Source organism: Tinamus guttatus, unplaced genomic scaffold, assembly GCF_059628265.1.
Source record: "Tinamus guttatus ecotype Peru unplaced genomic scaffold, ASM5962826v1 Tinamus_guttatus_pri_ptg001497l, whole genome shotgun sequence".
NCBI classification, from domain to species: Eukaryota; Metazoa; Chordata; class Aves; order Tinamiformes; family Tinamidae; genus Tinamus; species Tinamus guttatus.
In genome coordinates this window covers 53,994-81,431 of record NW_028290031.1, presented here as the reverse complement: position 1 = coordinate 81,431, position 27,438 = coordinate 53,994, and the positions used below count along the sequence as shown (strand labels likewise).

Below are 27,438 nucleotides of genomic sequence, written 5' to 3'. Positions count from 1 at the left end.
CAATTCCCTCAAACGCCACAATTTTGTTACTGATAGAAAGCACAAGCTGACTTTTTTTTTAACGCTCAGTCAACAGAATGGACACATGATGCACGTGTCCACACTAGGGAATCAAGGACGGCGTATGACAGATTTCCCTACACGGAATGGGGAACACAGAACCGTCTCTTAGGCCACGGCTTGAAGTTGCCACGGTCAGCATCCGAAAACTGAAGCATTATGTACGGGCTTCTCAGTGGCTTTTTCTAACATTTGAGAACCACTTTACTTTGTTTTGTCCTTAAAAATTACTTAATTTCTGCTATCAAGTTACCAATTCCTTGAATGAAGTTGAGAGGAAATGCAGTCATTGAAGAGGCAAATACATCAGATGAGACCTTTCACCCTTGAAGTCTACACTAGAGAAGCCACTTAACTGGTTCATCTTCTTAAAAGTAGAGCATTAATTTATCCTTTTAGCTAGCACTCGTCAATCTTCCTACGAATCTTTATATTATCACAGATAAACAGTCTGCTTTTAACAACAGACATTTGTTTACACTGCAGTTATTGTGCTGAATACACGGCTCTTGTAAAGCTCCGCAGGAAGGAAAGCGGCAGTTAGCTTTGGATTATGAACCTCCAAAGACCTCTTCTCTATCTGCTGCAAACTAAACAATCTTTATTTCCTGAAATATAAAAAAGAGCACTGCATTTTGCAGGAAAAAAGAGTTAACATTAGCCTTCTTACAGCACGATGCAGTAGGATTAGCAAGTAGGGAAGAGGCTGGTCCCTTCAAGCTGCGCAGCAAAGACTGTCAGGGCTGCGTGTGCCTAGTAACAGCACTTCTGAATTTGTGGGAGGATTTTTTAAAGTCAGATTTTAAAATGCTTGTTATTAAAGTCTTTTTTACTTTTTTTTCTTTTTTCTCCTTTAATAAAGACGACACCATCTGGAGTGCATTATACATACTCCTTTATAAAAATAGAGCTGGAGCCATCTGACTGATTATGCTCACGATGGCAATGCAGACTTCAACATAACGCAGAACAGATGCTAACATCTTTCGGAAAAAAAAAAAAGTATCTTCATTAAATTAGTGCAGTCTTAGATGGATTCAAGGGATGGAGCAAAGCAGAATTACTGGACAGTGCAACCTGTTGACATTATAAATCCTATACCCAGTGTACATAAGCATCAATCATGATTGTAAATAATAAGGCTATAAAATTAGGCTTGCATTTCTACAGTGCCTTCCTTGCCTGATTGATAGGGACTATCTAAAGGATTTAGCTGTACAGCTTTCCAGAGTCCTCACTGTCTGAACTAAGTTCATCCACGTAAGTTCAAGCAATTCCTGAAATGTCAAGGCAGCCAAAAATATTTCATTCCTCCTGTAAATTTAGTTTACATTTGTCTGATTGTGTTTTTAACAGGGAAAGATTTACCAACTCCTGTATAGGTTTAAAACATCTTTTCCCTGAAATGAGAGGTAGCTTTTTCTTAAAGGAAATTTTAATAAGTGGTAAAGGGGTATTAACCCAGAACTCCACCACTGGTCTTAACACACTTCGAAAAAGCACCTATTTAACTACTGTAAAAATATGTGAAACAGGAGGCATCTACCCAACAGAAGCATGAATCAATTATGTGAGTTTTCAACACCTTTAGAAACTCATATGGGCTTTCCACGAGTAAAACTGACAGTCAGAAGATCATCCAAATTTAGAGAGGATTTTATAAGTTCTGTGCTTTTATTTTTTTAAGGATGTTCTCTCCAAACCAATTCATAAAGTCATAACTATTGATAGAAAGGCTACATGTTTAACAACACCCCATATAGATGCCCTAGGCATCTATTTCTCAGAGCTCCCCGGCAATTTGTGCATGCAAGCCAGTTTGGCTTTGTGGCAGAGTTATGTATGTTATACTCCAAATGCTGCTATTAATTCAAGGATGGATGAAGTCAGAGACCAGACAAAATTAAAGTGAGCTTTGCCAAAAGCCACTTAGGGCCCATCTTCAGTGACTACACCATAATGCATAAAGTCTGTAAGAGAACTTGAATTCATGGAGGGAAAGGAACAAAGCAGGTTTCCAATACCAGCCAGGTTAAAAAAAATGGCATTTTTCAATAAACATCAATGCGGATCTATAGGCTCTGAAGAGAAAAGAAGTAACTCACAAAACGGGAGGAGTTGTCGTTTTTCACTGTCTTTGCATTCCCAAAGGATTCCAGAATGGGATTTGCCTGAAGAAGCTGACGCTCCAGTTCCCCCTAAAAACCATACAAACAGAGAAGGGAATCGACATAAACACAGGGCACATGTTATTAAAGGGTCCTATATTTTGTTTCTTCCTGATAGTCATTTTACTCTGGTTGTGGTAGGAATGGTCTCCTTCAATTGAGTGGCAAATACACACACACACACACACACGTATATATATGTATTTTAAACACACCTGCACAGAGCAGTGACTGAGTATGACTGAAGAGGTGCTGAGAAGATCAATGAACTTGGGAAAAAAAAAATCATATTCCAGGCTAATGAAATTAGACACAGACTTTAAGTTCTTAATTGGGAAAAGCTAATTTAACTGTATGGTTTTGAGGTTTTAGTGCAAGGTTATTCATAAGTTACCTCTCAGTGATCTGACAGTGCAGTACTTTGGAACGGCTATTTCGTATTTACCTTCACATCTGTAATATATTAATTTTAACATAGCCAGATTTTCATATCATTTCAACATACTTGAGACAGAGTGAATGACTCCCAAGAATCGCTTTAGAACGGCCTAAGGGGAATAGAGCAATAGCACAGAGAAACCCGGGCTGCCCACACAGGCCAGCATGGTTGTTGCTTCGTTTTAAATGCTCCCTTCAGTTGGAGGCAGTGGATGCAGAAATCCAATAAACTGGTTATCGCAAGGAAATTGCACAACGGTGTGTACGATTGCTGCTCATAAGGAGGTCTGGCTCACACAAAAGTCTGTGCTGCTTTCATGAGCCCAGGAGGCAGGAACATGGGAAAATATGATACTGTTTTCCTGCTCTGAAGGATGGCTTAAATAAAAAGGTGAAGCTGCCAGTCTCCGGAATGAAGTCAAAACAAAACAAAACAAGAAACAAACACAAAGAAGAAACAACATTGTGTTCGTAATTCTGCTTTTTCCAATTATTCACAGCATAGATGAATAAAAGCCCAGGAAGGAACAATCAAGAAAGGAAACACAATCTTTTAAGACTTCCATATGAGATCACGTATTACACAGGAATTCTGGAAATCCCTCGGTGAATACCTGAAAGAGGCTTTCAGTTGTGGATTGGATAATATTTCCAGTTCATTCTCTAACGTAACCTCCGGTTATCTGCTGAAAACGTAGTTTACTTCCAAATACATTCCCTTTGGCACTACATAGTCTCTGAATTCTAAAGTAACTAAAAATAATCCATATATATATATATATGTGTGTATGTATATATGTATAGATGGATGGATAGATAGGTAAAAATCTGTTAATCTCAGCCCAGATCACACAAGGCACCGCTCAAGCCACAGGGCCTAAATGTCCTGTGTTAGGTGTGTCGAGTTTACGGTTCTCAAGGAGCACATTTAAATTAAGACAATCCCTCATTGCAGAAGAACTAGAGGACTGCTACATCTACCATATGCATGTGTGCAATTTATATTCTAAAGCTTTTCTGTGAAACATATAAGGGAGCGGAGCAGCATTTCGTCACACTCTGCTCCCCGTCCCCCTCTCCCAGACCCCGCTATCCCGGTTCCTGGTAAGACCCCAGGAATGAAAAGATGGGGGTTGCTCACCCTGCTCTGCACAGTTTGGAATAAGCCACATTATATAGGCTGAGCACAGTGAGCATTTCACTGCCTACATTTTCCATTCTAGCTATTCTGAAAAGAGAATTGCAGCCTAGCAGGCCTCTCCGCTTCTCCTGCGCAAGGAGACTTTGCCATTATTGCTGAGACAGCAAACCTCCTAGAACATAAAACAGCTTCTGATCAAAAAAAAGCATGGTGTAAGTATTAATATGGATTTAATTTTCGATTTTAGGTAGGTTAGTTTATATTCAAAACAATTACCCTTTCCAGAAATATTTTGGAAAGAGAGTAAATCTGGCCTATGGACATACCTCCTACATAGGTATCTAAGGAGAACTTGGAAAAAGCAGTGTCTAAACATTGTGGAAAAAGTGAAGTCATGCACTACGTCATGCAGGGCCACACGGAGAGGACAGATTATTGTCCCAGTTTCAGGAAAACGAGCATCCCAGTGGCGTGGGTCTGTGTGAGCAAGCAGGGAAGCACATGCTACTCACATGCAACAGGGATCCGCTCTGTAGTTCGGAATGACATTGAGACAAATGTTAATGATTATGGTTGGTGCAATAACAACAGTTCTGCGTGAGCACGCTTCTACCAACACATTTAAAGTGTTCAACCTTGGCACCATAATTCTAAGCAAAAAGAGGGTTAAACTAGGCATCGGTCAATCTATTTCAGTTAAAAGAACCCTCAGAATTGACGGTGGTTTGCAGGGAGGGGGGGGAGATTAGGTCAGACATTAAGAACGTCTGCAAATTCTGAAAACGAGATCACGGGCTCAGACACACGGTTTGGTTACGGAGGTTTGTTGAGTTACTGGAGCATCACAACTGCCCACAACTGCTCTTTGCCACCAAAAAACAAGTCTTAAAACGTCCCTCTCACAAGTTTATTTGCATCGTGCCTAAGCTCACAGAAAATGGACCCAATTGGCACAAATGCCTTGCAGCAGCTTCTTAAGTTACCAGACTTAGGCTACATCCTATGGTATGCTTGAGACTTTGTCTTTAAGAGCTCGTGCCCAAGAACAAATCAGAAAATATCAACCCGGGGGGGTAAAATTGAACAGATCCCATGTTGCTTAGTCCGTTTATCTTCAAAAATGTCAGGAAACTACAGATTTCAGATGACTGATTGTTTTAACTTAAGGTTGTCTGAGCAGCTACAAGAACAGCCAGGCAAAACGATACGTTGCACAGAACATGGTGGTTTCCCCTTAATCTGCATCATTTCTTTATACTTTGTTTAATACTAACAACATGCTAGGCCCGCTCTCAGCAGCACATTAACTAGCAAGAAAGACAGGGGAACAGCACTGGAACGTGCAAGTGCTTTGCAGCATGAAGGATCATGCAGTCTGCTCCTCAGTCCACCCTCTTCACCAAAGCTGGTTAAACTTTACTGAATTTGTTAGCTTTATACCTGTACAAACTTTCCCACATGCTATACATACAGACAAACTGTCAGAAAATAGGAAAAAAATATGCAAGTTCACCTATATAACGTTAGAAGCATAAGGAAAACCACTTGCCTGGTGCTTCACGGGTTTGGGTGATTCGGGCTGTTCGTTGCAAACAAACAAACGCACGTGTTAGTCAGCAAGCACAGCAGCTCCATCCGCGCTTGTTAATGTGAGCAGCAGCTTCACTCCAACCACATACTTACTCCACAGAAACAATTTTAGGCAATTCTAGAAGGTTATTCGCTTGTCATTGCATGCACAAGAGGCTAAAACCTGTGTTTAGGCACAGAACTAATTCCAGATGAAAGAAAGGATGATAGACAGACCTGAGTAGGGAGGGAAAAGGGCAAGGGTGGGATCAGTTGTGCACTGCTTTGCAAAGCTTTGCCAAGGCAATGGGAGAATTAGTTGTGCACCGTTTTCCATAGTTTTGACAAGCAATTAAAAACCAAATCTATTTATATGTATATATTCATTGAACTATCATTTAATACTTTTTTTTTTTTGCCACAGCCTTAGTCATTAGAAGGGTCAGTATTCCTCAAAAATCTAAAAGGTTATGAAAGAACCTAAGGAAAGAAATTCTTAAGGAGTCTAAGGCTTTCTTTCTATACTGTACATTTCAGGTGCTTAGCAAAACAACAGCTACAACCTCAAGATAAATGTTTTATTCCGTAAAAGTGATCTTCCAGATGCAAAGCAATAAAGTCTTAAGAAACTGGAAGACATTCAAATTCTACCAGGAAGAAGGGGGGAAAAAAATCAAATATGAGTATCAAGTTAAAAAAAAAAAGAAAAATCAGCTTTGCACAATGTCTGCAGAAACACTTAAGTTTCGATTCCATTATTAAATTCTTCACCCAGACTGCAATTTTTCCTAATTCTGAGCTTCAGATCATAAAGCCTAAGGAGAATATACTGTAAAACACATGTACCAAGAGACTTTCACACCAAGCTAGATGCAGGCTTGCTATGTTCATGTCTATTATTTTAAAACACTAACACTGTTTTACAGTGAGGGATTATGGATTTTGACACAGATCTTTAAAGCAGCTGGCAAAGGTTTGCTCATTAAGCAAAATAATTTGAATTTAGCACAGCTGAATCATATCTTCTTGGCAAAACCAAAGTTACATGGTTCAGTACAAGCTAATCACTCCTCCCTGTTACTTATATTCGACAATTTAGCATTTCAGCTACAAATACATATGTAGTCACATGCTGGAAGCAGTCATCAACATTAAAGTGCCAGTAGTGATTTTTGAAGGTTAAAATGCCACCATCAAAAGAACCAGATTTTAGTTTGAACAAGTTGGGGATTTGGGGGGCTTTTTGTGTTTGGCTGGCTGGTTTTCATTTTATGTGCTACCATGTCTGTAAATATCTTCCAGTTTCCTATATTTGACCATGAATACGGCCCAGGTATATCCAGTCTAGAACTGCAGTTAAGACAATCCCTCAATCTCATTTAACCTGCAAAACATGGAAGTTCACGGCAGTCCTCAGGTAAGGAATTAGTGACACTTTTTTCCTTGATAGAAAATTATGTATGTGAATTTTCTTTTAATTATTTCTTTATCTTTCAAGGACTTCTTGTCTATCTGAAAACATTCAATTCGTAAAATAAATCAGAACAAGAGTCGGAATTGAGGCTCGCTACGTAATCCTGTTAAGGCAGCTCAGTGACACGGACACTGTGGACACGGTGATTCCATTCTCTTCCCTCATTACCACATCACGCAGGAGCCTGATTAGGTGCTAAGCTAAAAGCATTCTGCAATAACCCTCCTGGTCTTCTGCACCCACTTGCTTGATTTGCCCCAAGTCCTCTCGGGCCATACCAGCCTCCTCCCCACATTTAGCAGCAACCTGCCCTTGTTCTCCTGCTCCCTGCTTCTCCTGAACATCCGTTTTTGTTCTCCAACGCTTCCTCAGCCAGCACAAGGCCGCGGGTCGCGCCACGTGCAGCCTCGGAGCATGGGAGAGGCAACCTGAGCAACAGGCAGCAGCACAGGGAGCCCTGGCAGAAGCTTCCCGACCTGCAGCAGGTCCACGTCTGGTGAGGGTGGTCCACGCCAGTGAGCGACGGGCATGGCACACTTGTGTAGAGATTGTTCTCATTTACTTGCAAAATTTGCTATAGCCTCCCCCTCCCTTTTCTCCATTTCTTTTTTAAAGCTCAAATTTGTTGAACGTGAAGCTGAAGTTTTCAAAGCTGTAAACACGCCAGTGCTGGCAAGGCTTTAGTCTCACTTTTATCCCACCTTAGATCTTCGGATAAACCAATGCTTTTAACTATGTGTGGGTACATCTCCCTCCCCTGCCTTATGTGGCTTTGGAAAGCCTTGTCTCTGGCCCAAGCTGGAGAGACATTAGTCCCACCTAGCTCGGCCAAGTCCCATCATTAATAATGCTCCTCTTCTTGTCTGCATGTTTTTATTTTAAACCATTACCACCTACTGACACTTCCTAGTGCCGTTTCCAAGGCAATAGCTTTAAGGGTCTTTCAAATCATACAGAAAATAAGACAGTGTGTGGTCGTCTCTGTGTGGCTACAATCTGTCAATGCCCTTTTCCCACAGGACTTCTGCAGAAGTGCCACATGCCAAGGAGCGCTCAGGACCCAGTGGCAGGAATGCAGCTACGCACTAGTATGAGGAGAGACAGAGAACGATTGTTGAGCAAGAAGAGTCTCACGGACAAAGTAGCTGAAAGCTGAACATGACAATGACAATTTCCAAGGGAGGAGCATCTTCCCTCTCCTACATGATGCTCTTCATAACCCCAACTCTGACACTTCTTAACTTCTGAGTGTTAGGTAGGTAGGTAGAACATTCTTTGTTTGCAAAGATGAATTTTAAAGAAGACTTGATTTATTCTCAAAACAACTTTGGCTGCAGAAATATCCTGCATTTTTCATAAACATTCCCTTAATCTAGTGACGATTATAGCAGTGCAGTGAATGAAGGGCATGAACCAAAGTATCCATCTTTTATTCAGGACACCATCCCAATCTTCCCTTGAAGGTGAGCCATGCTTTGCAAAGAACAGAAACTTTTCCAGTTTGCCATAACTGTCATTAATAGTTGGTCAAGCAGATGGCTACAACCATCTTGAAAACCTTTCTGAGATTACCACCACTACCGATTATTTGGTTACTGTGGTGAGAAGAGAATGAAAAAGTAGTTCCATCAATGACTTAAATGGAGTAAGTTAACTTGGCATTAAGGACAACTCACTTTTAATCATCCAACTCATCTTCCTGAACTTTTTCCACCCCCACTGTCCCCTTCTTCCATCTCCTCCCTCATACTAGTCATGTAGACACATGATAAGCAGAACAGAGGAAGCTTGTTCAAGAAAAAAAAAATAGACTGACTTTTCTAAATGACTAGTTTTAATCATATTCCCAGCCCAGCAAGTGGCCACAGAAATTCTTACGCTGACAAAGCTCAAGAATGGGTGTTTCTTCAGTCAACTGCACTGGCTTAAAGTGCTCATGCTGCCATAAGCATTCATGAAAGCACAGCATGGGGAAAGCCAAAGAAATATTCAGTATTTTTAGAACAACCAATAATAGGACTTCAAGGGGTTATGCATGGAACAACTTCCTGGAGAAATAGCAAAATCTGTCCTTAGATATTTTCAAAACTCATCTTGAGCATCGCAACATCATCTCTTCTCCCTCCAAAACCTGCAGGTAATTTAACATGCAACGGGATCAAAAAAGATGCTATTTGTTTGAGACTGCAGTGGTACAGCCAGGAATATTCACAAATCAAAAAGTACAGAAAACCAGGTTCAATGGATTATGACACTCTTCATAGCTACACACTCTCCACCCAAGAACTTCATTTCAGACCCGCAAGTGATGCACACGGACAGCCTGCACCCCACTCAGGCCACAGCGCACATGGACAAAGACCACACTGAGGTCTACGGCTTCAAAAAGTTTTGAGCCTTTTTCTAGTTTAAGATTTTCCATAAAATTTTTCGTTTCACAGAGGAGGTTATTAACGCACATTATCCGGAATATTTGATGCAATTACTCATTTCAGTCACTGCAAAAGAAACAATAGTTGAGCCAGATTCCAGGAATAACATTACAGCTGATCTTCAATAGAAAAAGTTTAAAAACAGCAACTTTATTTTTCTTTTTTTTTTTTTGTTTTAGCAAGGAGATTACTTTCCAAAAAAAAAAAAGAAAGAGGGAAAGAAAGAAAAGAAAAGAAAAAAAATCCCAACTTACAGGAATATTATGGTCCTTTCTTCCCTTATGGGAGGAAGCAACATGAGCAAGGTACTGGATAACCTTCTTAGTGTTTTCTGTCTTCCCAGCACCAGATTCACCTCTGTAAAACATTTCAGACATTTTCCTCAAAATTAATTTTCATCAACATATCAGCCATTTCTTTACAGCTACCTCATTTCATCCCAGTGGGAGCTTAGACTAAACAGACAGAACTCGGCTGACCATCTGAAACCAAAAGCATTAGCATTGCACAGAACTAAAAGGTATTTGTTTAAAATATTTTCCTCATCCAGATGTTCTCCTTAGAATTTAACTATTGATGCAATATGCAACATCAGTTGGATTAAAAGCTTTTGACTACATGCCCAAATTCTTATGCTACTTTCAGTAATGAGAACCGGCCTCATGATCAAGGCCAGGTACAGATTTGTTCAGAGTGCAGATATATCTGTAGTATTACTTTAACACATTTCATATTCTTGGATCCAGTTACAAGAACTACATGATGGACATTCCATTTATTTAGGAGTGAGTTCTAAAGCGCAGTAAAACACATGTTAAACAGATCCTTATGCTGCTCCTCTCAAACATATGGATGACGACAGGGCTACTTCCATGCGTTTTAAGAAAATCAGATCTATTACTGCAAAGCAGCACAGTATACAGACCAGTAACGGTGGTACATGCATAATTCATATTCTGTTTTGCATCTGTCTCTGTCTTAGAAATTACATTTATTGCAAGATTTACCTATAAAGAGACTCTAAACACTTAGGGACTCAGTCCAAGTAAGAATACAATACAGGCAAGAAATCAGTCCAAGGTCACAACACCGCAGTCAGAAATGAGGCTACAGTTTTAATATAGGTTAAAATGGGATAATTCCACATTTCAAAGAGATTCCCAAGTTCAACTTATCCATGATTTAATGGCAGTAATTACTGCAAAAAAAAAAATCCCCTTTCAAGTGAAACAGAAATGGGGACTATCACTAGCACTATGAGGTATACAAAACTGGAAAGGATTTTGTTACCTTGAGTTGCAGGGAAAGGGTGAAAATACTTCCACCATTGGACAGTTGTTCAAAAGTTAAGGTTTGGAAACTATCTGTTACTTTACGGTAAGTCCTCCTTAAATTTCCATTATAAATATCTTATCTGGAAAATTATGCCAGTACCTCAAGTATACATTCATCAGCCTTGTATTCCTTTGGAGTCTTCATAAATACCCTCCTCTGCTACAGTGCATATCCCAGTTTTGCATTTATCCTGTATTTGCTTAGGTACTAAGTGCCTCCAAATCCACACTTCTTGATCAGATAGATAGCTTACAAACACCCCCATCCCCATGCTACACTTAACATTCGCAAAAATGGGACAGTTTAGAAGCTGCAGTGATAACTTTGCATATATAAGGATATTAACCCACATTTTCAAGGAAAATGGAATCTTAAAATAAATCTGCCTTTTCTTACCTTCCAACGCTCTAAAATCATTGAAATCATAAAGAAAAACTGCACTAGCAGAGAGAACAGAGGCATACGTGTGCATCTATCTACACACATGAACAAGAAGTGACATGGACTGAAAAAGCTCATTCATAGTAGCTTAGCAAATTCATTACGGAAGATTAACAAGAGCCCATGAGAGCCGGTTACACGCTGCAGATGAAAAGCCTGATCTGTTTGGCCTGACAGAATGCTATTAGCCCCTAGGCTCCAAGGAAGAAAAGTTTTAATTGAGAACAGGAAAGCAAACGGTTCTGCAGACGAGCTTTGGGATACTTGCCATGGCCTCAATTACCAAACTGTGGTCTGCAATGTCAGAGAATTATTCAAGGCCCCCAGTGGTACTGGGGGAGTGCATTGACTGCACCATCCTGTCCAGGACTAATTCTTTTTTTTTCCCCTCATAAAGCAATCATCATTTGAAAATACATAGTATGCAAGAGATTAGAAATCACTTCAATACATATAACTTTTAGGATAATATGGAAGCAAGGTGCTTTGAAACCTATTGACTACACTAGCATGGCTTGTTGCACACACACACACACACAAAATTTTAGAAAGATATTACCTAAAAAGTTGGCTGAGGAAAAGATGACCTTCAGAATTTCCACATGGATACCTGGGTTTGCATTTTGCAGAGACCAGTGGGATCATCAGTGTGCAATACAGAAACAGTGTGTGCTTTGGGATCGCTGCAGCTTTCTAAGACTTAATGAAAAGTCAAATTTCTCTACCTGGTAGAGAGACAACACTTAAAAGCCTATAATAAACAACTGCAAAGATTGTTAAGTACAGAACAGATCTCAGATGCTAATTGCTGTTTCTCAGTTTGTCTCTTTTCTCCCCCGCAAAAGGCTTGCCTGTTTCTAAATGCATTTTAAAACCTGCCTAATACTAAAATTCCACCACCAGGTTAAGGGGGAGGAGAATAAAAACACCAAAACGCACAGCTACAAAACAGAACAATTTGTTCTTATTGTCATCGAAGCTCAACGAGACATCATTAGTTGCACCTTGAAAACAAAGTAAATAATCTTTTTGATCAAATTACAAGAAAAAAAAAAGTTTTGTTAAGTTTTAAGGGCAAAAACTCCTTTTCCGACAAAATAAAAATACTACAAATCGAGTCCAGATGCTGACTTTCTGCAGGAAAGCACGCAGCTCCAGAAGAGCCCCCTAATCTGCAGGCTTTGGTGGAACGCACAGCAGCAAAGCTGCATAAAGCACAGGAAGGTCAAAAGCTTGCAGCACATTCCTTGGGCAGAAAACCTCTTAAATCTGATAGTGATTTTTCTTAAGAGAAGATCTTTATGCAAATTCTCATTCAAAAAGCAATACAAATGGACAATATCATCCTAGTTCTCCTCTCCTCGGAGCTTACAAGTATGCCAAACATTTCCTGCAGGATGCAGTGCTAGATAGCTCCCTGCCATATACTTAAAAGAACCAGAAGATTTAAGATGAAGTCCTTTTCATTTATGGAAACAAGGACATGTGCATACTTTTGCTCTTTTCCAGGAGAGCAAACCCATGAATTATAAAAATAAATTAATCTTCTACCACTATCAAACTGCCCAAAAAAGGTAAGCTTTTAGTAACACTGCTTTCTTTTCAGAAATACTGCACGTAGTATCATGAAGCTAAAGATTAACTTTCTTAAAAAACCTTGTTTCAATACAACTCAAATAAAGTGTTACCATAAATTAAACAACCGAAAGCCTTGGCTGGGATCCTAGCCTGACTTCAGTCAGTAGGGTCACAATTTCACCTCTATTTCAGTCTCAGTGCCACTACCAGACACAAAGCTCCAAGAGACTGAATTCAAACCCTGTTGCAACCCCAGCTACGGGCTCTGCAAACAGCCCATCGCGGCGCATCTTCCAAGCAGGCAAAAAATCTTGAGGAATGGCTTTAAGCCAGATGCAAGAAAGTTATTTCATTTCAGTTGAAGGATCCATCTCTTGCAAACCATGTTACAAAGACAGGTCAAAGAAAGGCGGAGAATTACCTGCAAATTTATGCAATATCCAGAATTAAAGCACTTTTCCCTCAAGCAGTAAAAGCTGCTGCTTTGGATTTAAGTACACTCTGAACGCATGTTTAAAATAGGAAATCCTTAGCTAGCAAAGCAGCACTGTAAACAACCTGGATGTAAAGCTAGAGTGTCATTTTCAATAGAGTACTTAGCTCCTGAAGTGGCAAATGCATTTCGGACATTCAGGAGTGGCACCGGAGCTCCAAGCCGCTTGCTGAAGCCCCACTATTCAGGGCCTGCAAAACGTAGGGTTGTGACCACACAAGGCAGGGGAGTGCAAAGCCACAAAGAAAACTTCTAAATGCAAATAAAAGGGATTTTTTTTTTTTGCACAGAACCACTGCTACAAGCATACAGTTACCCTGATGGTAAGCAATGTACTGGGGTGGTCACCCTAGTTCTTCAAGATGAAGTTAGCCTTGTCCACCCCACTGCGGATCATCTTTCCAGGATTTAATATACCAATAAGCCAATGACCCAGGCCAACATTCCCCACGCTGGAAGCCTGGATCCCGCGAAGGAACCTTCCCCCTGCCCTCGAGATTTCAGTCAACTTATTTTTCTCCCTCCTGATGAGCAGCAACCGTGGGAATGAGGAGGTTATCTGGAAGCAGAAACCTTCTAGCAGCCAAACATACTGCAGAAGGAAGAGCAGCAGCACCTGCCCTCGGGAAACCCTCCTCGAGGAGCAATTCCACAAGAGCCAGGAAACCTGACCTGCCACTCCGAGACCTCGTGCCCAGGAACGCCTTGTTTCATACAAAGGGGTCCCTCACATCAGGAAGTAAAATATGAGAGCATGGGCTCAGACTGTTGGGAGGAGAAAGTAACTGCAACAAAACAGCCCAACAATAGTCTCTTGTCCTTCTCACAAGACTGGCTCCGAAGAACAGAAGAGAGTTATTCCCAGGCGCAACTGGGAAGGTCTTCTGCCAATTGTAAACAAGTTTCCAATATTTAGACTCCAGACCTGTAATTAAAAGGAAGTCTTAATTACTCACCTAATTTTCAGCAAAGTAGTATAACTGATAGTTTGGGCTAGCACCGAAAGTCATTAATTGGATTTACTATTTACGAGGCTGCTTTACAGCTCCTTCATTTCGCTTTAGAGGCTTCACGTCTTCTCCCAGCAGTTGTCGAGGGAATGTTGGAAGCTGGAGCCCAGCCAGAGGTTGTACAGAAGAATGCTTGGTATTTGCTGCTGTTGTCCTTTCATAAACAGCCTCTATTCCCTGCACACCCCAGCACTCCTGCTGAAGCCAACGCAGATTAGATATCCTTGCACGGCTGCAAGCATCTGCTGAATGGCTGGTTTATCAGCCCCAGCCTCAGCTTTGAGGACGGTGCACGCTTGCAGCGAGATCCTCAAATTCAGAACATTACCTTAAAAAAAGCACCGCTCAGCACATTTTCATCTTCGAATTTCCAAAGGCTCCTTGCAGCTAAAGCTAACAAATCTTGCAGAGATTTCAGTATTTCTCAGATTCCTACTACACCAAAACAGGAGTTTCTTCATCTTGCTCATCTGCCTGGAGCAGCCGGCATGCTCTCATACTTAACATTAAATATGCAGTAATAGTGGAAGGAAAGCAAGAAAACTCACCACACGAGCTCCTGCAGCCATGGGTACTCCAAAGAAAAAACAGACACACAGAAAGGGCCTGCAGAACTTCCACCAAGTTTTCAAGCCTCACCTCATGGATGTATGTTTTTCTTCATTTCAGCGTGGGCACACTGTAAAATTAGCACTGCTTCTCTATTTTGGATTTCTTATGGATGCTGGGTCAATACGGACTTAAAATAACGTCAGAGAACAACACAGCTGCTGGAATTACAGGCATTTTTTTGCTGTTTTAACAAACTAGAAATTTATGGTCAGAAAATCCTCAATTATTTTTGTACTCCAACCAAGGGGGCATGATTAGAAGAAAATTTAAGTGTAGCTGGCCAAAGAAGTTTGTTCAAATTTAAGAACTTGAACTCAACTACAAAGCACAGGAGCTCTAGCACCTTCACTAACCCTTCTGTCAGTGGCTACCATGCCAAGAATAAACCATCCAACTGAAAAAAATTCACCTTTCACTTTAGATAAGGGGCATGACGCTCTGCTACATCCAGAGAAAGCAGAAGGGCTTTTGTCTTCCCCTCCTGGTTTTAAGGTTAAGTTTGTGAAAGAAAACCTAATCTAAACCTAAACTAATTCAGCTCACCGGTATACACAAGACGCCTGCTCTTTAGGGGATGTTAGACCCCAAACTTCCCAAATTTGGGCAGGAAACCTTCAAGTAATCCCACCATCTTCAAAACAATAAGATGTGATAAAAACACGCTTGGAAAACCACCTGTCAGTAGATCCTCTTCCACAGAGCACTTAGCTGAATGCCTCAGCCAGATATTTATTTGAACAGTAATTTTATGGGATTTCATAAGGTCCTGGACCAGTGAAGATGTTGGAACAGTCTCAAGGCCAGATTCAAGCTTCACACTTTTCTGGCTAGGGTAAGAATATCAGAATCAACCAAGATCAAGAATATCCTTGGTGAAGCTAGAACTTAATCAAGGAAGGAATTTGGAAAGGGTGCAGAGACCCTTTGAAGAGAAAGAGCTGAAACCAAACCTAAGCGCTTGGAAAACCTTCAGTGTGACAGTAAAGGACGTCCATGAAAGCAGCACTCCCCATTGCTGTGAAGAAGGACAGAGTTCACAAGTTCAAATCACACCTGGTAACACAGTGTACAAGTAACATTACTTTAGAGCTGATGGGACCCTGTGCTGTGAAGGCTGCTGAAGATGGAAAAAAAAAGGGAAACTCAGTCAACAAGAGCTAGGGAGAGAAATCAAAGATTCTAGCCAGGCAGATCTTCACCAAGCTATGGGATAGACCTACCCTCAAGACAACCAAGGCAATGAGAGATAAGAGAATAAGTGGCATCCAGGTGAGTTTTGAACATCTCCAAAGGAGATTCCACAACCTCCTCACAGGATTGTGAGCTCCAACACGTCATGACAGGTACACCACAGCTGTGCACTCTTCTGACAGCACATGTCAAAAGATCTTTGCTTTTTGCCTATTTAGAATCACTCATAGCAGAGAGAGCATTCTTTATAGGGAACCATCCACAGGTGGAAATCTTCATATTAGGCTTAACCAGCTGATTCAGATTCTGAGATGAGAGTTCTGGGAAGAAAGAGAGATGTCTGAAGTTTGAATTAGCAAAGCAGTTCCTGAAACCACCTTCAGCACAATGAAGACACACTCCCAACCTTCTTTACTCTGGTCTTGTTCTAAGACCTGTAAAACCAGTGACATGGTAGCAAAAAAAAAAAAAAAAAAAACAGACACACACACATTTAGTTGGTCTTTTGACCACGGAAGCAGAAATGCAACAAAGAGGAGTCCCAGCCACTGACCACCCTCGAGCAAAATGTATTAGACTTCCTTTGGGTCTGCTACACAAGCAAGTTCATGAAAGTCACTTAACATCCCAGCCAACCAGATGTCAATTAATGAGATTATAATGCAAATCTGAGAAAAGAACACAGCTCTCCCATACAGCACACAGGGAAAACAACCTTAGTGCAGTAGGCAACTGTCTTTACGATTCATTACTTATGTTTCCCCTCACATATATTTTGAAGAAAAGTCCTACTGGTACTTTTTCCCAAATTGGACATGGATCTAGAAAGCATCATAAAATGTATTTCAAAAGAAAAGTAATAATCTGAGCAAAAGTCTAGTAATGCCCACTGTGTCTCTTCGCAGGCAGCATCATGGCGCGGTGGCTGGGCACCATTTGCAAGATCCACTGGGCTGTGGAGGCGCATTGAGCTTCAAGAGAACAGAACCACCTCGGAGGCCAGCCACCCATCAAGCATCTCCAAAGACAGGACCTTAACGGGGTGTTCTTTGACCTCCCCAGCCCAGTTTGGAGGCAGGAAGCCTTTATGTATTGCAATGCTGAGGCCGCAGATGTGCCCACAACACCCTGGAGAGATTCATACTTACTTGTAAGTCATCGTAAGTGCCTTTGACCTTTCCTTATGCTGCTGTGTAGGTACAAAACGCAAGTTAAAGTAGCAAACAACCCATAGACTGGGAATTTGTTGCTCAGATCTAAGCTTCATTGACACTCATATTTAGCTTGGTGCAGCCTTTGGCCTTGGTACCAACAAGACACTGAATTACATGTAGTAAAACTTGTTCAGTGCCATGGTGTTAGTAACTCCAACACTTAATTTTGGGATAAGAAGGCAGGACAATGTTGAAGTCCTCCTGAGCTGTACTGCTCACTGCTTCTTCGTACTAGGTTTTGAAACTTCAGAAGTAACAATAGATTTTGTCATCAAAGCTTTTACATGTCCAAGGGAAGAGATGTTTCCGAGGATCTTAACACGGAATTGCATCCAGAGCAGCCCCCAGAACTTCTGGACCTCAGTACTGGAGGCAATTGCATCTTCCTCAGGTCAGAACTTAAGAAATGGCACAGACTCCCCATCCCTCACCCCCAACCTGGAGGCAAGCTCATTTCTGCAGAAGGAACTTACCACATATCTAGCCAGGGCATGGAACTATGCTACTGACACTATCCTCAAGAGAACAGAAAAGTAAAAACAAATGAAAACAACGATGACTGTCCCTCACTCAGACCCTATCACAAGTTCCACATATTTTGGGTCGAAGTATGTGCTGTGCTACATATAAATCAGACCTCAGCTGTGTATTTGGACCAACTGCATCAAAAACTTATCATGGTCCTACAAGCAAAGCAGTAACAGAACTGAGAAAGAACATTCCCAGCTTCTGAATGAATGGATGAGACGCTCACTAACTGCTGCAGCATGGAAATTTCAGCCTTCATGGTATCTGGTGACCATGTGAAGCAGTAAGATGTCGGGCACAAGGCAAAGGTGCTTTAATAAATAAATAAATAAGTTCACCTGAGGCTGGCACACACCATAGAAGCATCCCCAAACACACAAAGAACAAAGCAGTTCAGTTTGACCCGGGATCCTACCCAGCTTTGAGGTCTGTTTAGTACATTGAACATTAAATAGTCCCCACATGAAAATAGAAGCCCTGCTAAGAACCACAGTCTGCAACCTGTGTTATCTGGGGGAAAACTGTGCTTAGCTACTAAATTCGGTTTGCTCCCTGCTCAAGCGCTCCCCGGCCCCAGGAGCCAAGTGTTCCTGGTTTCCATAGCTCAGGAAAGGATAGCGGCGAAGGATCCTTCCTCAGCCTAGCCTATAGACCAAAAGTTAAGGCACTCTTGTAGGAGGCTAGGGATGAAGATTTGTATCCCTTCACGTTAAGGAGGAAATTAAAGCCAGGGCTCTTCCCAGCAATTAATCTAACCATCAAGCTATTTCAGGCAGCAGGCACCCTCACCAGCTACGGTCTCAATGCAGTTGGCATGTGCTGGCATGCAGCACGGTCAACTGCTCACGAACAATCGAGTCCAAAACCACAGCCAGGCTGCCGTTCCTTCCCTCGTCTCGCTCAGATAGCTGAGCACAAACCATCGCCAGGACTGCTAAGGGCAGGCAGGTGCAGAACTGAAACAAGGTTTGGTTTCGTAATGCAGACGAACCAGGCGAATCACCAGTCTGCTTCTAACAGGGTTGTTTCCCCGCCTGCTCCCTTGCCCTCAGTTGCATCTGCTCCCAGAAGGGGCAAATCTAGGAGAAAGCAAAACCGTAGGCGCAAAAGCAGCTCTGGTGTCAACTTGGTCAGAGCTTTCCTGTTTGAAGCAGATCCAATGTTATGTTGGTGCTCGGCAGGCTTTCTAGTTTTATTTTACTACCCTCATACCCCACATCAGCCACTATAAACTGAATCGTTACAGGAAAGCATTTCAGATAAATTCACATGTTTTAAAGTTTTGGTTTCTAATTCAAATGTTTTGCCTTTTTTTTGAAGCTATATTTCTTAAGGGACACATACTCTCCAAAACATTCAATGAGGTGCATTACACTAAGAGAGAGGAACGTCTCCCCGCGTTAAATAGCGCTTCACACACTCTTCGACTTTGACAGGCAGCTACCAAAGGTTAAATACTGAGAACTGACTGCTGTAGCTGTGCTGAAGACCCCAGGAGCCTCAGAGATCACCCTCACACCCAACAAACTTCCAAAAATGCTCAATTGAAAATAAGTAAGTAATGTTTTTACTTACGTGCAGAGAATTGATTGGTCCTCACGGTCTGCAAACGAAAAAGAGAAATTGACAGGGTTACAGTTTTGCTGCTATTGCTCCCCGGTTTCGAGGGCTTTTTCCTTCAAAAGAATACTTGGAAAATTTCATTTTTCAGCTTACCAACTAAGGGCACTCTCAAACTACTTTTCTTAAGATAACTTAACTGTTTCTACTTGTTTTTCTTTTTTAAACCCCTAAGCAAGCAAACATCATCTTAGACATTCATGGAAGTTCTGACATATCATATAATGAAACTGTTTCATTTTGATGAAATGTAATAACCTGCAGTAATATTTTTAACAATATTTTCAGGCAAAGCTGGCCCAACATCTCAGGTTCTGATCGCACCTTTCCCAGATAGTGCAGCTACAGAATTTTAACAGATACTTGTTACTTTTAACAGATCCATTTCTGTTCAAGCTTCAAGCGCCTACTTGTTCAAGCTTCAAGCAAGAAGAAAAACAGTTTCTAGAGGAAAACATGAAAGATCAGACACTTGGATACAGCAAGAACATCCCCAGCAAAAGAGAGTCTTCCTCTGCAACCATCATCTTTACATGCAAACTTTAACACTTTCGTAATTTAGTTTATTCTTTAGAGACTTGCCAAACAATGCCCAAGGAAATACTGAAGAGAGTCAAACTGCAACAAGCTGAGCCCTTGCAACACCCACTAATAGGCTCGTGACGTTGGAGAAGACAATTACATCCTGCAGGAGGCGTTTCATAATTACAGGATCTTTATATTATTCAGCATCATACACTACATATTAAAAGTTATATAATCAAATATGTCAGAGAAATTATTTGTAAAAACATTTAAGTTGTTCTCCAAGCCCTGCTGCGTCCACAGCGAAATGCAGAGCTCTGGATTCACATTAAGGACTTGGGTACGTGGCCAGATGACAGACAAACTGTGGCACAGGGGCAACGTCCCTTGCCCCCCGCTGCACCAGCACTAACGTCCCAGCGTGACGCAGCCGCAGCGGTGGCGGCAGCAACTTGTGTTTGGCTGAACCGGTCCCCACCTTACTCTAAAAAGGACTCGGGATCCAAGACCGCTCTTCTTCGCACCTGCCCCGATCCGCACCAGCTCGAAAGACTACGCGTGCACAGACACGAAGCACCTGAAAGACTCTTTCCTAAAACCTTCTTAGGACAACTTCCTACTTAGCGCTTAGCCTGTATTTTTGAAATAATTCCATTTCTTTTGAGTGCTGTTTGGACATCTGCCACGTGGCGCCCACACACAGCGCCGAATTTCTCACCTCTGGACATACATCTGAATGATCCCTTTGAGAAAGCCTCCGCTTCCACCTCAAGGGGAGCGTTCAGCTCACGAAACCGATTTCTATGATAGACAACACACCCAAGCCTACCAAAAAGCGTCTTTCTTTTCATCCCTCTCATTGATTTCACAGTTTTATTAGAGCCACAGAGTCGCATCTTCTGCACACGAGTGGTCATTTGGTCATCGCAACTTCTCAAATCAACACGAGTCTCTAACAAGATACTCCCATGCAACCCAACAGTTTTGTTCTATACTTGAACCAAATTAGCAGATTCCAATGGCTATGAGAACCATGAGCCATGAACCTCTTTGTGTCAAACCCAACCACACAGCTCGCATCCCCTGAAACGATTCTGGGGCTAGGCTAATTGGGGGTTAAGGTAATTCTACTCATCAAGGACTCGGTTAACGCAGAAAGTCAACCTGACCAGATGAAGAAAGCTCTAAGACAAGCACTAGAAAGAGGTGAAATAGGAGGAACAAGTTCTTAATTCAAACTGTGTAAGACCACCCTTCAGTATTAAGCCCTTAATGTTGCATTGAATTTGCATGACTTCACCTTGGAGGGATACAATTTGGATTGAATGTATTCCAAGGTCTTCAAAATTACACCAAAGATTCTAATGTTCCTCAAGTTGCCAATACGAATCTTACAATAATATTCCCAATATAACAATGTATTTCACACAATCACACAGCATAAAAATAAAGAAACAAAATTTGATTTTCTGCTTATGAAATAAGCTTTCTAGAGAGCAATATGTCCTTTTGAATGGAAGGCAACACACACAATCTGGCATTGGCCTTAGGCTCAAGCTCTCCCATTGCCTGCAACTGATGTCTCTGCTTCCCCTGCCCGCTTTCCCCAATACTCCCTTTGCATCAGCAGTAACTGAATTGGAGTTACCATATGGGAAGCGGAAAAATCGCTTTGTGCATCAGCTGCCTACATGCTGGTCACTGCAGGGATGCTCAGCTAAGCTGGCAGATGCCACCAGCAGCAGGTTCTTCTTCCTCTGTCCCCAGCGTATGGTCCCTGGCTTCCCTTGCTCACTAAGCCTACAGGGAGCCTCATCTGGGAGCCACACTGGCAGAGAACTACTCCTACCAAAACTGATACATATAAGCAAAAAAATAATAACGATTAAAAAAAAAGAGAGAGAGGGCAGCATTTATTTCAATACTTGCTTTCCTCTTTATTTTGCTTCCTTCTGAAGGATGCCTCCATCTTAAGGTAAAATCAACTTGCCATGTCCAATGTTGGCACTTCCTCTACAGCAGCAGGTATTGACACAAGCACTGTGCCCATTAGGAAATGGCAGCACAGTGCTAACGAGGTAGACATCTTTGAGGAGACCAAGAAGGGCAATGGGATCCTGGGGTGCATTAAGAGCAGCGTCTCCAGCAGGTCGAGGGAGGTGATCCTGCCCCTCTACTCAGCCCTGGTGAGGCCACATCTGGAGTACTGTGTCCAGTTCTGGGCCCCACAGTACAAGAGGGATGTGGAGCTGCTGGAGAGAGTCCAGCGCAGGGCCACAAGGATGATCAGGGGCCTGGAACATCTGCCCTATGAGGAGAGGCTGAGGGAGCTGGGCCTGTTCAACCTGGAGAAGAGAAGACTGAGAAGGGGGCCTGAGCAGTGTCTAGAAGTACTTCAAGGGAGGCAGCGAGGAGGAAGGTGCTGGCCTCTTTTCAGTGGTGGCCACTGATAGGACTAGAGGAAACAGCCAGAAACTGAAGCATCAAAAGTTCCACAGGAACTTAAGGAAAAATTTTTAACAGTGAGGGTGCCAGAGCACTGGAACAGGCTGCCCAGAGAGGTTGTGGAGTCTCCTTCTCTGGAGATCTTCAAACCCACTTGGACGCAGCCCTGTGCCACGTGCTCTAGGTGACCCTGTGTGTGCAGGGGGGTTGGACTAGGTGACCTCTAGAGGTCCCTTCCAACCTTAAGGAGTGATTCTATGGAAAGGAGAATTAAAGGAGATGGGGACAGGAGAAATTACATGTCTGAAAGCTGGTTTTCCCTATACCATCTTAAACCTACTTTATTATCATTTCACCAGAGGACTCTCCTCTGGGCACAAAAATCAACAGCTCCACAAGCAAACATATTGCTTCATTTGTAAATAATTGTCATCTTTTCCTGATTGAAAAATATGTAAAAATAGATGCTGTTTATATCCCTCTGTGTGTACCTACGTATAGGAATATGCACGGGAAGTTTTGATCAACTGGGAGAACACAAGAAGTTTTACTCCCCATCTTGGCTGTCCCCAAGCTTTAACATTTTTGTTTGCTTTTGTTTTTAATAGCAGACCCCCGTCGATTCTGAAGAAAGTTCCTGATGTGCATTAAACATTTGTTTGGCAACTGGTTAAGGCAGGATGTTCAGAAAAGTCGCAGCTCAAGGTTACAGTAATTCCTTTGTTGACAGACTGTATCTTAACAAGGCAGCTTTTCTATAAAGCAAATATTCATTCTGTCACACTAGAGCCCTTCATAAATTGATACAAGATAATTAAACATAAAAGATGGAATATCTTCAAGTTTCCTACCAAACCCCAAAGGCAGAAGTATTGTATAAGCACAAATTTTTGTACTGCAGAACACGACATGGAAGGAACTGGGTGTTCACCCTCTTCAGCAACTGTCTTTGCTTTCACTGCCCCTTACTACGCTGACATTTTAATTATAGTCGCCGTCTAGATGTGTGTTGATCCCTAATAATGACTTGACATATCAACTAACATCAGACTGAATTAAAGAAGACAGCTGGGGCTGTGTCCTACTGAATGTCATTTTTGAGCCACTGTATTAAAACACGTATACATTGGTAGAGCCATAATAATAAATTTGTATCATTTGCTTTCAGATTTAATGCAGCTCCAATTCCTCTGGCAAGAATTTTACTTGCTGTTAAAAAGAGCAGCATTTATGCAAACAGATACGTCAAGTAAAAAAGGCTAATACAAAAGAAACAATAAGAAATTACGAGAAGGGACATGTCTGAATATATACCCACTCTTCAAAAGGGGTTTAAGGATAAGCTATGGGGTGCTGCCCACTTAACCCTCACACGGGGGAACAGACACGAAAGGGAAACTGCCTTTAGTTCAAGGATTGCTCTTCCCAACAGCAGGACTCTTTCAGATCACCCACTTTGACATAGCCTTGCTTTTTATTTCTTTGCAGCATGAAATTCCTATTCAGCAGTCATAAATCATCAGCCTTGTTTCTGTACAAGGCACACACTCAAAAGTGTGCGATGGGGATGTTGGGGACTTTTGGGGGGCAGTTAGGTAATTACTTAATATTTTTCAAACAGGAGAATTTCGTTAAAAAAGAGAAAGGGAAAGGGGGGAAAAAAGGGTGGAAGATGCAGGAGGAAGAGAGTTTTGTTTATTCTCAGCACTTACACGTACCTGAATATTAAAAGCGAAAAGGCTGATTTTCTGCCTTGTTTACTGCGTGTGTCAGGCTCGCACGATCTGTGGATATTTATCCTTTTCTCTAGGCCAAAGGCTCAAATTTCAACCAAAGAGATTTAAAAAATTAATTCCTAGCAAGGGTTGCTTGCATTGGTGCTGAGAGGAGAGAAACCTTCCTACGGAGAGCTGATTTTCCTGCAGCCAGCCCATTCACAGGGCTGATTCCAAGTACCATATAAAGTACTGCCAAAACACCTGCCCGCTTCATAATTCACCAGTCAATTCCAAACTTTGAATTGTTTGGAAAAAATGAAGTCCTACTGGACTGATAAGCACAGCAGAAGATTTGGTTACCCAGATGCCTTCAGATTTTTGTATTTGCCTTTCGAATGTTGCCTAGCTACTCCATAAACTCTCAGCAAACACTTCATGCCATGAAGGGACTTGCAACAAACATCTCGACCAAGCGCCGCGGGAAGAGTGACAGGCACAAGTGTGCTGCTACCTACCTGCCCCACTGCAGAGCAAATACACCATGGCATACGCTCATCTTCCCGCCGATACGATTTCTACATGAGCACAGTTTATCCCACAGTTTATCCCTGCCTTTATTTGTGATGTTGTCTTTGCAAAGTGCGATTTTGTTCTTCAGTGTGAAAACTCCGCAGCTTCCCTAGGGAGCTGGACCACAGCCTTGAGCTTTACTCTCCTCGGGAGGTTTAACACTGGGCTGATGAGGAAGGCATCACTGCTGGCTTCAAAAAAGCAAGCAGGAGAGTTGAAACTATCCTTTAAAAGCTGCAAGGGATCCCCAGAGGCCAGGGATGATCAAGGACACAGACTCATCTGTAGTGAAAGCTTCTCTCAATGTACCTTGAAATTGCATTTGCCTTTTTCATCTCAGCTTTGCCCTCATTGGTTCATTCACACCATTTTAGCCAGTTTTTACATCCAGAACCTAATTCTCCGAAAATTTCAGCCCATGAAGTTACAGGAAGCTCCATTTTGCCCCTCAATGCATAAAGCTACATTTTACACCAGAAGTTCGATCAAATTCAGGATCCATCCTCCATCCTTGCTCGGCGTAACTTACCTCCAAACCTTTGAAGCATCTCCTCACTGTGGGGGTCGGGGTGTTGTGTAAGCTACTCCTGCTATTTACAAAGTTTAACCAAAACAAATAAATAATCAAAAACTTTTTAAAGTGCTTATATCCTTTCCTCTAGGAGGAGAGAGATTTGAGGTAAATCCCGATTGCTCTGCTTCAGCTTTACTTGCTGACCAGCTGCCAAGTGCATCAAGTTAATAATTAAGTGCAGCGCAGCAGAGGTCAGTCAGACCGCGCTCACAGCCCATCCAAATACTTGTTTATGGTGAACCATGGCACTGCATACAAGCGATTCCTGCACGTCGACAGCAAACTTCAGGACCACACGCGGTACTCGCTGCTGCTCAAAGCGCTGCACAGCTGAGGACAGGCTGTACCTGCTCCACCACGGCATCCGAACGCAGCAGAATGAGCCACGCTCTGGTATTTTTGGTCTAAGACTCATTCCATTTCGCAAGTTTGGAAAAGCACAAACACGGTTCATGCTCCTAAGCAGCACGAAGCTCAAAGGGCTCAGGGGACCCAGTCACTGCTGAAGCCAACTGCTGGTTCTCACACAACTTTAATGTCATGTAGCTGAAGGGCAGGAGCAAACAGCCCATAATGCAGCAACTCAAGCTGCTCCAGCCAGAGCCGCAAGCGCTTGCTGGTTCATGCTGCTTTAAGCAATACGGGGGTAGCTCTTCACCTCTCCCATTTGTGGCTCCCTGAGATTTATTTCCTGGTAGAAAAGGTCATCTCTTAAATCCATACGGTCTGTCCCATGCTTATTTTTCATACTGCTTATACTGCTTATGGTTTTATTACTTGTATCTGCACACTGCTTCGAAGTAACCCGAGCTCAGTAGTAGCTGCCATGGAAAAGGTTTATTTAGACGACACGGCCCTGGGCCTGAGCGCGGTTCCCAGTGCCCAGGGACCCCGCGCGCGTTGTGCCGTTTCCCATGGAGGACTATTCTGTCCAAGGGCTACAGTGCGACCGGCACAACAACGCAAGCAATTCCAGCAGCAGTATCTGCCTGTTAAGAGCACAGGTTGACTTCAGCTCCTCTCCTTTCCGAGCAAATAAGCAAGTAGAAACCACTCAATGAAACTGGCTGTGCAGCCCTGTTCACTGCAGTGGGCGCTTCCTAGGTTACTGCATTCTCCTAAGCTTTGCAAGCTTGGAGAAATAGCAAGCCCAGCAGCCTAACACGTAGCTGGGATTTCAGACTTAGCACACACGGGTCACTTGAAGTCTCAGAATGAGATTTTGGGAAGCAGGAAAAAAAATCATGACTGAAAGTGGCAAATGGTGCAGGCTGCCATGCAGGTATGGGAATGTATGGGGCATCCAGCTGTGTATGTTGTGCGATCATTAAGAGAAACATTTGTCCACAATTAGGATTTTAGAGGGGGAAAAAAAAGTGAAAGATAGACAGACATTAAAATCTGTTCCACAGGAGATCCCAGTCAATGCTGCCATCTCATATTTTAAACATATTAATTGGACATCTAATTGTGAAATGCTTTTAAAGAAATCTGAAAATTGAGAATGAAAAACACACTTTCCCTAAACTTCTTTTTTAAAAAAAGTCATACTCATACATAGGTGCTCAATAAACTCTATTTCAACACAGCAATCAGAAACTTCAGCTTTTACAGTCTGAGAGGTATATTCAGATCTACTGTACTCCAAATAAGAGCTACCAAGATGTTAAACTTCATTTATTCGTGGCCAAAAGGGCTTTTCTCCTCTGTCATTTTCCTAGATCCAGGCATCCTACATCCCTTATGCTATTTCCAGGGTTGGGGGAAGAGTAGAAAAAAATCCTCTGTTCCCTTCTCTCCTTTGAGCACAGAGGCTTCACACAGCATAAAGGATTAACACTCACCTGAGAAAAACCTACTATATCTGCTGATATTTAAAACAAGCCTTCCTGATAGGAAACACTCCTGAGCAATCCTGGATTATAAAATGGCTGCTACTGTCTGTTATCCTCAAATAGGGTTGGAGCTACACAGGGTTCCTTGGGTTTTTTGTTTGATTTTTGGAGGGGAAAATAGGGAGGAAAAACACTTGTTTTGAAACAAAATCATCTGTATATTCCTGGTGCAGCCTGCTAGGATTGGAGAAGGAGGGGAAACGCAGAGGAAAAGCTGCCAAGAACTAGTTCTTCCCAAGCTGAATGGTGACTTTTGACACCTTATCAAGTCTTTGGGAGGAGACAGAAACCACTAGACGACAGAGACAGTAATTAAATGCCAAAAGGGAAAGGATTTGTTTTGCCTAATGCATTTAGCATAAGAATGCATCTACTCCAGCATCTGCAGCAAATACATTGAAGATGCT

General features: G+C 42.2%; 1 protein-coding gene across 1 annotated transcript in view; it reads right to left on the bottom strand.

Annotated features, from left to right (window-relative positions):
• The window catches only part of LOC148590296 (myosin-10-like), a gene marked incomplete at its 3' end in the record, with an annotated part of 78,475 nt that overhangs the window by 30,182 nt on the left and 20,855 nt on the right, over positions 1-27,438 (bottom strand). The window contains exons 4-7 of the mRNA XM_088539221.1: positions 19,260-19,287; positions 9,537-9,639; positions 5,357-5,386; positions 2,166-2,258 (exon numbers count right to left, since the gene is read on the bottom strand). Coding sequence (XP_088395347.1) covers positions 2,166-2,258; positions 5,357-5,386; positions 9,537-9,639; positions 19,260-19,287 — 254 coding nt within the window. The remainder of the gene's footprint in view (positions 1-2,165; positions 2,259-5,356; positions 5,387-9,536; positions 9,640-19,259; positions 19,288-27,438) is intronic.